General features: G+C 55.2%; 1 protein-coding gene across 6 annotated transcripts in view; it reads left to right on the top strand.

The window, feature by feature from the left end:
* Positions 1-13,229, top strand: part of Frmd4b (FERM domain containing 4B) — a 179,659-nt gene that overhangs the window by 88,649 nt on the left and 77,781 nt on the right. For 4 of the 6 annotated variants that reach the window (XM_078033627.1, XM_078033624.1, XM_005333869.5 and 1 more), the window contains 3 exons: positions 4,170-4,235; positions 6,108-6,202; positions 11,768-11,860. In XM_078033627.1, coding sequence (XP_077889753.1) covers positions 4,170-4,235; positions 6,108-6,202; positions 11,768-11,860 — 254 coding nt within the window. Of the gene's footprint in view, positions 1-4,169; positions 4,236-6,107; positions 6,203-11,767; positions 11,861-13,229 lie in introns of those variants that run through there. The other 2 variants (XM_078033625.1, XM_078033628.1) reach the window with 2 other exon arrangements.

The following is a 13,229-nucleotide window of genomic DNA, read 5'->3' as shown; positions in this document are numbered from 1 at the left end:
ACGAAGCCCAGGATGCCACGGGGAACAGGACAGGAAGGTCCCCGTCCTTCAGCAGGGCCGGTCAGGAACACCAGCTGTTAAGGAGACAGGCCGCGTGCCCTGGTGGGCAGTGGCCGCTCCCCACAGATGAGGACAGGGAGGCCCTGGAGGGAGTGACCGCTCCCCACAGATGAGGACAGGGAGGCCCTGGAGGGAGTGGCCACTCCCCATGGACATGGACGGGGACAGTCCTTGTTAGGAGGCCGCCCCCTCTGCTGAGCCTTCAGAAAAGGCCAAGGGGCCCTCGCGGGGAGCTAGCTGCTGCTTCCCCAGCCTTTTGCGTTTCCAGCCAGGGACTTGGGTCTTTCTCGCAGTTGTCATTTCCTGTGGCTTCTCGGCTGACTGGTGGCCGTCAGTGGCCCTGCACTGCCCCGTCCTCCACCCTGCCTGGAATTCCCCTTTGGCATCCCACCACCCACTCTGCTCCCTGGCCTCCGAGGGGTGGCGCCCAGGGCCTGCTGGGCCAGCTGCTCCCCAGCCCGGCCACTCTGTCCACCAGAGGTCAGGCCCGGGGCACTCTCACTTCCCTCTGGGTCTTCTGCACGTGACGCTGGCCAGCTGGACCGTCTCTCCACTGCCCGACAGCACTTGCCCTCCGAGGACCCATCCTACCAGCCGGGGAGCAAGCAGGGCACCACAGAGCCAGGTGGGAGGTCCAGCCCAGGGTGCGGCGTCCAGCCTCCGAGGTCCCGGCGCTGGGTGGGAGGAGGCGGGTGAGGGGCTCTCCTGGGGCGGGAGGCGGGGGGGAGTGCGATATCAAGGCTGGTCTGACGTAGCGGTCAGTTCTGAAATGTCCCCCTGGTCCCTGTGGGGTTCACAAGTGATTCTGTAGCCAGGCGCGGCGGTGTCACACCCCAAAATCCCAGCGACTCGGGAAGCTGGGGAAGAAGGATCACACGTTCAAGGCCAGCCTCTGCACCTGGGCGAGACCCTGTCTCAAAATGGAAAACAAAAAGGGTCGGGAGCGGACTTAGTGCTCGCTCAGCACGGGCAAGGCCCTGGGTTCAATTCCCAGCACCACAAGAAGACAAGCGTGGTTCTGTACTCAGAGGTAGGACCACGGTGCTTCACGTACGGGTCCCTGTGGTTGAAATTTTAGATGGGACTCGGCAAGAGTCATGTTTTAAAATCAGTAAGAAATGCCTAGTTGGGTGTTTCTTTTGTCTTTTTGTTCGTTTGTTTGTTTCCATTTTTTTTTTTAAGTTTTAAAAAAAAAGAAAAAAAACTGACCTGTTGGGTAAAAAAGTTTATTTGGCTGAGATGGTGATTATAAGCCAGGTGGCCTGTGGACATCACCGGCAGCGTGGCCTGGGGACAGAGTTCTGAGTCTCAGCCCAGCTCTCACGTTCTCAGGAGCGCCGTGGCGTCCCTCCACTTCCCCGTGTCTGAAGGGGGCGGCTCCTAACCGATGCTCTCTGACAATGAGTCTACTTCTCCCGCAGTTAGCTTTCTCTGGAAGCAGCGTGAGCTTCAGGCTGCCTGAGAGACGGTCGTCCCTCCCCAGCCACGTGGGTAGCCCCTGGGCAGCGGGCCCTGGGTCAGCTGCCGGGTGGCCGAGGTAGTGCCCCGCGTGGCGCTGTGTGCCTAGGGCCTGGCCTCTGCTCTCCATGGAGGTACCTGCTGTTTACATTCCACCTTCAGAGCCACCGGGAACACAGGCCTGGTAATAGAGGCTCCTCCAGGAAGATGGTCAGTAAGGCACCTGGCACAGGGCTCGGGGGACCTTATAGACCCAGGGCAGGCCCGCAGGTCCCAGCGGTCCCTTCTGTCTTGACTCCTGCCACTTCAGCTCTGGGAGGTTTTTCCTGCCACGTGCTGGTTAACTGGCTGAAGTGGACCTGCCACTTGTCCTCTTTATCATGGGTCAGCAATGTTCTTCCAGTGAATAAGCTTTTTATAAAAAAAAGTAACATGTATAGATTACAAAAAAAAGTCTTCCTGTTGTTGTCAGTTTTCAAACAAATAGGGGCTGTGGTATTACGGACCTCAGATGGGGTTCCGTTCACACCTACGGTACGGGACCCAAGGCTGCGAGGACATTTCTTATAAGGCAAAGGAAGGCTGAGGCACTTCTAGTAACAGCCCTCGTGATGGACGCTGACCAGTCCGTGTGGCTGGGGGCTCCTGGGCAAGTTACAGCCCCCAGGGCCCTGGCTTCCTGGTGCCTGCGAGGACCAGGTGCCCCCCCGGGAGCTCCTGCAGAGGCTGGGCATCTATTCAGAACGGTGTTAGGTGGCAGGCATGTGGCTGTCCATCAAGGCCCCTGTTGTCACCCTGTCTCTCTCCCCTGGGGCCACGTGAACTTGCTGGCTCAGAGGCAGGACTCCATGGATCCTGGCAGGTGACACACATGGTGACCAGAGACCACAAACCCACCCAGGGGGTAGCCGCTGTGCCTGGCCAAATAAGGCCCCTGTTCCAGGCCCTACCGTGCGAGGAAACAGCTCTCCACGGAACTTTTACCAGGGGCATCGCCTGGTTTCTAACGGCATTGACTAAGATTTACTCACCAGCTTGGTTTTGAAGAGCAAAATGCATGCGGCTACTTTCCCACATCCCCCTTAACAAGCCAGTGAGGCTCAGCTTGTCCCCAGCCTCCCGGGGCCACCAGCCTCCTGCAGAGGAGAGGGCCTGGTATGCCAGGCACACTTCTGTGGCTCTCTGCTCTCCTGGTGTGGCCCGACCTGGGGTCTCAGCCTACGGTGGCGAGTGGCCGTCCATCCTTAGAGAGCGGAAGCCACGGGTCTGAGGAAGGGACTCCTGCTGGGGGAAGCAGAAGCCAGTAGCTCCAGAGGCAGGGACAGGTGTTTCTTGGCTCAAAGGTGACCCAGCAACTCCCCAGCCGTGGGCAGAGCTGCACCTGCACAGCTCATCCTGACCTTGCTCCCCTCAGCCAGCCAGACACCGGAGCAGCCCTGGGCTTCTCTGGAGGAGACCCCCTGCGTTGCTGAGTGTGCATTTGAGGGTCTGGAAGGCAGAACCTCAAAAAGATCCAAGTTCCCCTGTGCACACAGGGGGAGGCCAAGAAATGCCGGATTGAAGATGCAAGTAGCAGAGCCCCCACTGAACTGAAAAGGGAGATTTTCTTAATGTGCGTGTGTGTATACACGGATCTGTTCTTTGTGCACGCACGACACAGACACACACACTGCATATTGTGGGAGACAGAAAGTCTGGTGGCCATTTCCAGGATATCATATTTAGCCTTAATTGGTTCCTTCCCTTTTTCCCACCCCAATTTTAAAATTAGCCAAACACATAGTACCCCTGAGTCCTCCAGCTGGGGCTGAGGGCAGCGCTGCGGTTGCATGTATCAACAGGTGTTCTGCCTGCCCAGGAGCTTGCTAGCCAGGCCCAGCACAGAATCAAGAGTTGCTTGCCACCCGCTGTCGAGCCCGTGGTTGATTGCTTGGGGAAATTTATATGTCAAACTGCTTTTAACTATGTATCTTAGCTATAAGTGGCGATATACTAAAAAATATAATAAAAGGGAGGCAAAAAAAAATTATTTTTTGGTACCAGGGATTGAACCCAAGGTGTTTAATCACTGAGCCACATCTCCATCTTTTTTTTTTTTAACTTTGAAACAGGGTCTTGCTAAATTGCTGAGGCTTTGAAATTTTGATCCTCCTGCCTCGGCCTCCTGAGTCACTGAAATGACAGGTGAATGCCACCCTGCCCAGCCAGAGGGGCATGATTTTAAAAACGGAGACTTTCCATTTTATCCTGAGTATCACGTGTTTCTCCTACTTAGGCACATGCTGTATTTACGGGAAATGCCCTCAAATCGGAAGCATGCTCTATCTGAGAAACAAACCATGGATTCAGGGAGTCTGGCACCTTCACCTGGGAAGGACTAGTGCTTCCCGCAGTGTGACTTGTGGACATTGTTTGGGCTCCCCATACACTAGTGCCATTTATTTTGACATTTTGAGTTGTCTTTGCTTTTCCTACTCTAATTTAAATCCAAGGTCAGGCTGGTGATAGATCTGTTTCTGGCCCAGCCCACTGAGGGACAGCACGCAGCCCCTCTCAGGCTGAGCACATCTCCTAAGCAGGAAGTGAGCAGCCAGTCTGAGGGTTTGCTGGCCAGCCCCACCTAACGCCACGCTGCCGTCTTGTCCCCACAGATGACCGAGGGCAGGCACTGCCAGGTGCACCTCCTGGATGACAGAAGGCTGGAGCTGCTGGTTCAGGTAGGCGCCTCCCCGCCCGTCGGTCCATCCCAGCTCTGTCCTGAGCCTCGTGGTCCGCGTCCAGGTGGCTGGCTTACGTGGGAGGCCGAGCCAGGGACTGCGGACTGACAGGGGGGACTCGGTCTATAAAGCCATGGCCGCCAGGGACAGAGGCTTGGAGACTCCTGGGCTCCAACGGGGTCTCTGGCACTCGGTGGCTGTGTGCCCTGAGCCAATGTCTCGGCCTCTCTCAACCTCGGGCTGGTAAGTGGGAGCCACCGCACTCCCCTGAGGGCTGTCACGCGGTGAGGCCTCGTCCTGCTGCTTGGCTTGGCGCACCTTCCACACGCAGCTGGGAACCAGGGTGAAGATGGCCCAGGCTGGCTCATGGACTCACAGCCAAACCAAGCTAGACGACGTCAGCACTCTGTCAGTGACAGTGCTGTGACCATGGTGTCACAGCCCACACCCGACTTTCTAGTCACCTGAGGCCCTGTCCACTTTCCTTCTCCAATAGCAAAGGTCCAACCTCCACACCACGCTAGTGGCTCCAAGTGGCTCCACCCAGAATCTGTCAAGTGCCACCCTGTCCTGCCCCTTTCCTGCCCCAGGCCCTGCGCGTCCAGCACCAGTCATGATGTGGACACGGGTGGAGTCCACACCGCGCTGCCCTCCAGCAGAGCTGGAGCTTCCCCCGAAGCCCGTGGATCAGATCCGGCTTCTGACGGGGTCTCCCTCTGTACACTCTGGTGATGACACTGAGCAGGAAGGGAGCGGTCACTCCATCCTCAGAAATGGCAGCTCAGGCTTCAGGAGCAGGCAGAACTGGATCAAATCCCCGTCCTTCCCAAGAGAGCGACACTCTGCCTCCGCTCGCTCACCTAAGTGGTGAAAATACAAAGGCCACCTCCTAGGCTGATGGTAAGGGTTGAAAGAGAAAAGGGATGTTGTCAGAAATACCGAGGTGCTGCAAGAAATCAAATGCATGCTGGGAAGTAGGTCGGCCAGGGCAGGATGTACTTCTGCAGAAGGGGGCGCCCCCAAAGGGGATCCAGCCAGCAAGCACACCTGGGAAGGCAGTCAGTCCATCAGCATTTATCCCTAACAAAGCACTGCCCCTGCTCCTCATGGGTGGAGTTCAGGAGATACGGTCTACTTGATTAGCTAATATAAAATTGGGGTGGGCACAGGAAAGAGCGACAGTTGTGATTGGATACCTGTTAGGGAATTTAAAAATGGCTCCATTCTGACCTCATGGTTCCCTAAGTTAACATGGCTCCATTCTGACCTCATGGTTCCCTAAGTTAAGATGGCTCCATTCTGGCCTCATGGTTCCCTGACTTAAGATGGCTCCATTATAGATGTGGAACTCAAGTTCCCGTAAACGTGTTTAGCTTTGATAGAAAAGACAACGCAAATCGTACAACGGAAGTGAGCTCAGCATAATGAGTGGTAACTGGCATTGTTGTTAGTTCTGTAGCCTCAATTCCTTGGGCCTTGAGGCTTTTTAATAGCACTAGGCAAAATTAATCCCACATCTTTTATAGTATTGCAGATATCTGGGCAGTGAGGTGCTTGGTATTCGCCATCTTGATCACTGACGCGTTGGTAACCACACTGTCACCTTCGAGGGGGAAAGTAAAGTAGGTCCTCCATCGAACTGCAGACACACAGCAGTGACACTGTCTCGGGGATGTCCCCACTCCCACCTCCTCTCCTTCCACAACTCTTAGAGGGTAGCTTCCAGTAGATTCAGCCCATGAGCCAATGCCAGCAGATATTTCAGAACCCAGAGGCTGAAGCTGCCCAGGACTATCCAGGGCTGAAGAGGGTAGAGGCTACGAGAGGGAGAAACTAACCAAACAGCTTCTGATCCGCTTTTTTTCTCGACAGCCCAAACTTCTGTCCAGAGAGCTGCTGGACCTGGTGGCTTCGCACTTCAACCTGAAGGAGAAGGAGTACTTTGGAATAACGTTCACGGATGACACGTAAGCCTCTCCGGGTTTCGTTTCTGACCTTGGCCCTGGCGGCCTGCTCGCGGTCAGTCAGGATGGAGGGCAGGGGAGAGAACCCAAGCCCTTGAGCATGTCCCGCTTGGTTGAAGGACTCCTCGTGCAGGATTTCTTCCTAGACAAGGAATCGTGGCCATTTCAAGAATTCAGAGCATCCTTCTGAGGGGTTTGGGAATTCGTCGTCGAGTGTTGGTGGATTTTAATTGCTGTCTGCCTCTTCCCATCTCTGAGTACAGACGTGCTTGCTCATGGAGGGAGAGAGAGGCACTAGGTTGTTCTTCCCTTGTATCATGGAAGTGAATTGATTTTCTGGTATTGGTGGCAAGGAAGTTAAAAGGCGAATTTACAGCCACCTCAAAACTATGTACATAGGCTGGGTGAGGTGGTGCGTGCCTGTGATCCCTGATGCTGGGGAGGCTGAGGCAGGAGGACCGCAGGTTCACAACCAGCCTCCGAAACTGAGGAGACACGAGACGCTGTCTCAGAAGGAAATTAAAGGGGCTAGGGGTGTAGCTTAGTGGGCTCAATGGAACCCAAGTACCCCTGGGCTCAATCCCCGGTACCAGATAGACAGACAGGCAGACAGGCAGGCAGACGTGGTTCAGTGTGGAACAGACTTTAGCTGCACCCTGGGTCCATTTTATGTTCCCTTTTCACTTTCGATCTTCTTTTTCCCTTGACTTCCCATTTTTTATACTAAGTTATCACATTACAGTGTGTGTATGTGGGGGACACTTTAAATCCCCTCTGAAATGAGGCAGGCACTGTAGGTAGAGTACACTGGTGGGAATCCCAAACTGTGTAAGCAAATGAACTTGGAATTACCAGTCCCTCTGTGTGTGTGTGTGTGTGTGTGTGTGTGTGTGTGTGTGCGTGCGCGCGCGCGTGCACTGTGGCAGCCTAGTTTGTCCCCGTCACTGCTTCAGTGGAGCTGCTTTGAACACCTTGTGGCCTCCAGGGACTTCCTGCAGGGTGGGCTGGTGGCCTGGGACCTGCCACAAATGCCAACAGCCTCCAGCACCACCGGACGGAGCCTCAAGATTCGGCCATCGAGGAGATGAAGAAAATTCTGAAAACGTGGTCTAGACTCGGGGTTCAGCCAAGTCTAGGGAGAGCTGCTGGGCCGCCCCCCCTCCGGGAGCCCGGGAAGAACCTGTTCAGCCTGTCTGCTCCCTCTGCTGGGCAGAGTAGGAAGTGCAGAGGTCCCTGGGCCTCGCACCCACTGGAAACCCACCCAGAGCCGCTCACGGGAAGCAGAGGTGGCAGATGGATGCAGGCACGTGGGTTGCATCTGGATGTGACAGAGCAGCCGGCAGCCCCAGACCGAGCCACAATACATAATGATGGAGTTACGCGGCACAGGCTGTGATGGCCCCACGCACTGTCATTTCGGTGGGGGTCACAGAGAGGCGAGGCCGAAGCACCGGTTCTGGAGGGCTTCATTGGCTTTGAGTGCCCCCCAGCCCCCAGCTGACCCCTTCTGGATCCCAAGGGGCCAGCTGCGAGCCACACAGACAAGGCCCTGCCCTGGGGGCTTCCTGTTGCCGTGGTGGCGTCTGGCAGGACCAGCACCCAGGTGGATGATAGGAAGCTCCAGCAACTTCAAGCGCCCGAGGAACATAGTGTGAGAGGTGGTGGCAGGAGGCAGAGGGCAGGGGGGCCTGGGAGGCTTCTAGGAGGGGACGGGGGCTAGAAAGTCAGAACCAGCTCTGCAAAGGCATTCCCAAAACAGCCAGTGCATAGGTCCTGGGGCAGCTCATTTTGTGGCTTATTTAGTTATTTTTCTGGTTAGCTTTTTGAGAAAGAAAAAAGGTAGTCTGGCAGGAGCAGAGATCTCAATGAGGTGAGGCGTGTGAGGGCAGCTGTTTGGCTTTGGGGCCAAGGTCTGTCTGTACCAGGGACCTCATCATCCTCTCTATAGGGGGAGCGCCACAGGAGGCCCCGAGATAGGCTGCCGGCATGGGATCCTGTAGCAAATCAAGGAGGCTGTGCACAGCCCGAGGCTCAGGCTCTGAAGGGCTGCCTTCCTACCCTCAGCCATCACAGAGGGACTCTGCACAGAGGCTGCTGGACGTCCTCCCTCTCCCGGGAGGCACGCTGGACGGTGCACTGTGTTTTATTTCCTTCCTTCTTTTTATTCACCAGGCTGTGGACTGGACCTAGGGACACTCTGCTGCCAGGCTACATCCCTACTTTTTTAAATTTTTTAAATTTTGAGACAGGGTCTCACCCAGGCTGGCCTCCAACTTGCCATCCCCCCCGAGTGGTGAGTTGCTGGGATTGCAGACCCCTGCCACAGCACCTGGGGCAGGTTGATGAGATGGAGGGGAGGCCGGACCATCCCAGGCAAGAGTCGTCTGGGGGTGAACGCAGGGACATGGTCCCCAGCAGGGTGCACTTGCCCAGCGTGCAGACAGGGAGAGGAGCAGCTCACAGCTGCACCCAGGGAGCACCCCAGGGTGCTGAGGATGCCACACAGGGCGGGAACAGGATCTGTGACTGCAGTGTGGGGTTCCTCGGGCCCCAGGCTCACAGGGTGCTGGAGAAGAGGGTCCCGGCCACTCGGAAACTCAGCTGAATGCCAGCCGGACAGAGACCAAGCAGCCTTCACACATTAGAGCTTCCTAGACAGAAAAGCAGGCCCCACGGTCGGCCCCGGCCTCGCCCTCTGTCCCCGAGTCCTATCTGCAGCCACTCCTGGGGAAGCGTGGTCTGCGGGCCCCCTTCCTGTGCAGCCTGGGCTCCGGCAGTGGAGGCCCAGGCCTCTCAGGCCCTGGCTCCAGCGTGTCCTCCAGGCCCCGCTGCAGCACCGTGGGCTGGTGAATCACGCTGGGCAGGGGCCTGCCGGCTGTGGGGCTGCTTGTTTTCAGAGCTGGGCTTTGTGGTGGGCAGGGAAGAGCTGGCCACTTCCACCTTCCGGGGGAACACGCCTAGCAACCCGCTTCTGTCTGAGGGTGTCCCCTGGAGCGTCCCCGTCACAGGCCTGGCCCTGCAGCTTTGGTAAATATTTTTGGAAAGCGTTTTCTTTCTGCCCTCCCTGTCGCCCCCATAAACCGCCGCGTGGGGCCCCTCCCAGGACCGTCTGAGCCCATTTGCCAGCCCAGACGCCACATCAGCGGTGCCTCTGGTGAACGTCTTTAAATAGAATCGAAGGAGCATTTTGTCAGTGAACTGGCTGCTGTGTGCACCCAGTGCGCTGGCTCAGGAGAGACGGGCAGGCCGGCTGCCCTGCGTGGTGGAAGGGTCCTGAGTCCAGACAGGCAAACACAGACCCGCAGAGGGAGGCCCAGTCCCCAGAGCCGGCCACTAGGGGGCAGCCTGGCCCTCCGCACCCAGGGCAGTCCTTCCTCACCCTGGGAAAGGCTGGGTGAAGAGATGGCAGATGGACGCAACCGTGGCTTCTGGTCACTGTCCCTCAGCCGTGCCTGAGACTGAAGGGATTCGGGTCAGAAGGACAGCACTGGGCTATGGTTGCCCACCCACGAGGACTGGACGCACCTGTCTTTTTAAGTTGACTCTATCTCTTCTATTTGCTGACGGAAACTCTTGAAAAGGCAGGTTAGAAGCTGTACGTGACCCTACTGATAACCCCGGGGGGCTGGAACTGGGGGTGCTCTTCATCTGGTCATTCTTCAACATGTTTTCCAGTTGTTAGGATTACAAGGACACCTTAAAAAATCTGGTTTCTGACGTGCACTTTTAATTTTTTATTTTACATGACGTACACGTGACTCTTCATGGGAAAATGCTCGATGCCCTGGTGCTGGCCAGGCCCTGCGGACCCCCCACCGCAGCCCTCCCGCAGGGCCACAGCACCAGCCTTGGGCTCTGTCTCCCGGGCTGCGGCTTCCTCTGGACGTTGCGTGGCCTTCCACCTGTGCCTCCGTGGCTGGCCGGCTGGCCTCGTGTTGGTGGCACTATCCACCCACGTCCCTCCCCCTGGCACGTAACTCCTGCAGGTTTGTGAGACAGCGCAGCGTGTGAGCTGCTGCACACAGGGAGGGGACCCAGGGCAACCCAGAGCCTGCTGCATCTGCCCTGAGAGAAGCGTTGAGACGTGATCCCACACGGCGTCCCGTGGGTTTTAGGAGGACACGAGATGAGCTCTGAAATTCGAGCGGGTCTTCCAATCACAGCATCGGCCTCTGTTTTGTTTTATTTTATTTCCTTACTCATAAAAGCTGTGGCTTACGTTCTGCCTCTCACCTTCTTTACCCACGGAAGGTTCTTCCAAGGAAATCTCGGACAGTTGTCGGCAGCCTTGGGGTTAATCATGGAAACAGTCACACTTTTGAAATGATGGCGTTTGCAGATGAATGGATGGAGTGGGAGAACGTCATGCTAAGCAAAATGAGCCCATCTCACAGAACCAAAGTCCGAGTGTTCTGTCTGATACGCACACAGATGCTGATTCACAACCCGGGTGGGGTAGGGAAGAACAGAGGTGCTTTGCATTAGACAGGGGAAGTGGAATGAATGGGACATCACTACCCTGTGTGCACGTGACTACACGACAGGCGAGATTCTGCATCACGTACAACCAGAAGAATGAGAAGTTCTACTCCGTCTGTGTGGGAGGCGTCGATGTGCCTTCTGCTGTCGTGTGCAATTTTCCTACCTACTTAAAATGAACACAGCTTCGAAGGTTCTGGTTTTGTATTTTAGTTAGTTGCAGTGCCCCCCAAGAAGGCCCATTATAGATTTTGTGGCAGTTCGACACCCCCCTGCACCATCAGGTTTAAAACTGGGTTTTGTGGGAACAACTGGAAAGGTCCCCAAATGCGAGGACTAGACAGGCAACCTTGGCAGCCTGTACACAATCCTCAGCCCCGGGCTCCCTGCGAGGTCACAAGAGAGACCACTGTTATACCCTCGAACCGGCTGAGGCTCTTGATTAAATAAACACGGTTTAAATATGACTGAGTCCCTGTGTGTACACAGAATCAGCCCTGTACATTTTCAAAAGCTGTGGTATTGTTAGCTGTGAGTTTCATTTCATTAAACCAGGAGTCTGCCCTTCTTAACTAAAACACTTTGCATTTCATACTTAATAAGAATCTAGAAATTAATATGCTGCCCGGCAGTTTAACTTCCCCCCAAATAATCACTGTAATCAGTTTCTTATTTTCTTGCAGATTTTTCATACATGCATGCACGTATATATGTCAATTCTTCTTATTGATTTCAAGAAATAGCACTCTACTGTGCTTAGGGCCCTGCGTCTTGCTCTCTTGTTTAGTATCGTGTCTTGCAGTTTCTTCTCAGTGCGTGTGTAACCGGGCTCCGCACCCCACGCCGCTCCTTTGTGCTGCGTTGTATTTCACTGCGGTTCTAGATACCCTCTGTAGCCATGCCCTGTATGACATTTGAGCTATTTCTGGTCTTTTGCTATTAGAAATAACGCTACAGGGAGCGGCGTTACACCTGGTCCACTTTTCAAATGCACAAGTTGACCCTGATCCGCTCCCTGGGCCAGAGCGGAGACGTCCCTGGTTTTCAAGGAAACTTCCGCTGACCCTTCTCCCCACTCTGCCCTCACAGGGGTCAGCAGAACTGGCTGCAGTTGGACCACCGAGTCCTGGACCATGATCTGCCCAAGAAGCCGGGCCCAGCCGCCTTGCAGTTTGCCGTCAGGTACGTAGGTGTGGCCAGCGGTTCCTGTCTTCTCTGCGTTGTGCTTTTGGACACTTCTGGTGGTCAGAGATGGTGAATAAAAAGAGGGGAGACCTCCCAGGACACCTTCAAGAGGGGGTGTCCCAGGTGGAGGTCTCTCAGAGCTAGCAGGGCTACTCCCTTTGAAGAGACGGGGAGGCCCACCTTCCTTCCTTCCTTCCCAAAGCTTCTCCGACACCGAGCCTCAGAGACATGAGTGGTGAGTCTGACAGCAGAAGCCTGTTTTCTCCTCAAGATCCTTTAGGGTGCTTATCGCTTGAAACACGGCAAACAGTTGCTGTCACGTTGTATGGTGGAGGGACGTGTTCTGAAGACCTGGAGACCACTGGATTGTTTTAGTCTCGTGCCTTAATTGGAACAGAAGGTCCAGTGCAGACAAGTGCTCAGGGGAGGAACTGTGCTAAGAGCTCAGAGGTCTGAGTTCTGTCTGCAAGCGAGACCTGGGGCCGGCTCCGTGAGCCGTGCTCAGACGCAGCCCTGGACTGGGCTGGGAAACGGGTGCACTTAACTCGTCGCGGTTCCTCACAGCCAGTCAGCCTGCAGATGCTTCACCCTGAATCCTTAACAACCCAAGATGAGCAGAGCGGGGTAGGAAGTCACCCCCGAGCTCTTCTGCCCCGCTTAGGAAACGGAACGTCAAGGTGGAGCCGAAAGCCCCTTCGCGGGCGCCGCTCCCCCAAACCACGTGGGATGAAACGGCTTCAGGGTAATTTGTTTTCCTGGTCTGAAGCCAAGTCTGATAAGTGAGTGAGAGGTGAGTAGTGAGTAAGCGAAGGTGGTCAGTCCCACCTACTTCAGCCGTGTCAACCTGGAGCTCTATCCTGAGAGGGTGTTAATTTGGGGGTGGAACAAACGCACTCCATTTCCTAATGGCGGAAGCGCTTTTTCCTTGTCATGCTTATTTATTTTACTAAATGATTTCACTCTAATGACCTGGGAAAATCACGCCGAACTTTCACAAATACCTTTTCGTGTTTATTCCGTCTTTTCCATGAAATCGGCAAGTGTGAGAATAATCGATCCTCCCCGCCTTTTTAAAGAATATCTTTTTAAATATGATTTGCTGGCGATTGTAGGGGAGTTGTGGCTCCTCCTGCAGCGGATGCCGTTGACAATCCCTAGTTGCTGGTTTGTTTGTTTTTTTTTTCTTTTTCTTCCAAAGTCCAGTTGGGATTTTTCTCCTTACGGGAAGTCCTGTTGTGCTTTGTCTTTTCTTTCCTGTGTTGTGTGTGTGTGTGTGTGTGTGTGTGGTGCTGGGCAGAACCCAGGGCCTGGTGTGTGCGTGCTGGGCACAGGCTTTACCCCAGCCCCTCGGAAGTCATATTTAAAA

The sequence above is a fragment of the Ictidomys tridecemlineatus genome, chromosome 16 (assembly GCF_052094955.1).
Source record: "Ictidomys tridecemlineatus isolate mIctTri1 chromosome 16, mIctTri1.hap1, whole genome shotgun sequence".
Lineage (NCBI taxonomy): Eukaryota > Metazoa > Chordata > Mammalia > Rodentia > Sciuridae > Ictidomys > Ictidomys tridecemlineatus.
This window is presented reverse-complemented; position numbering and strand designations above follow the sequence as displayed.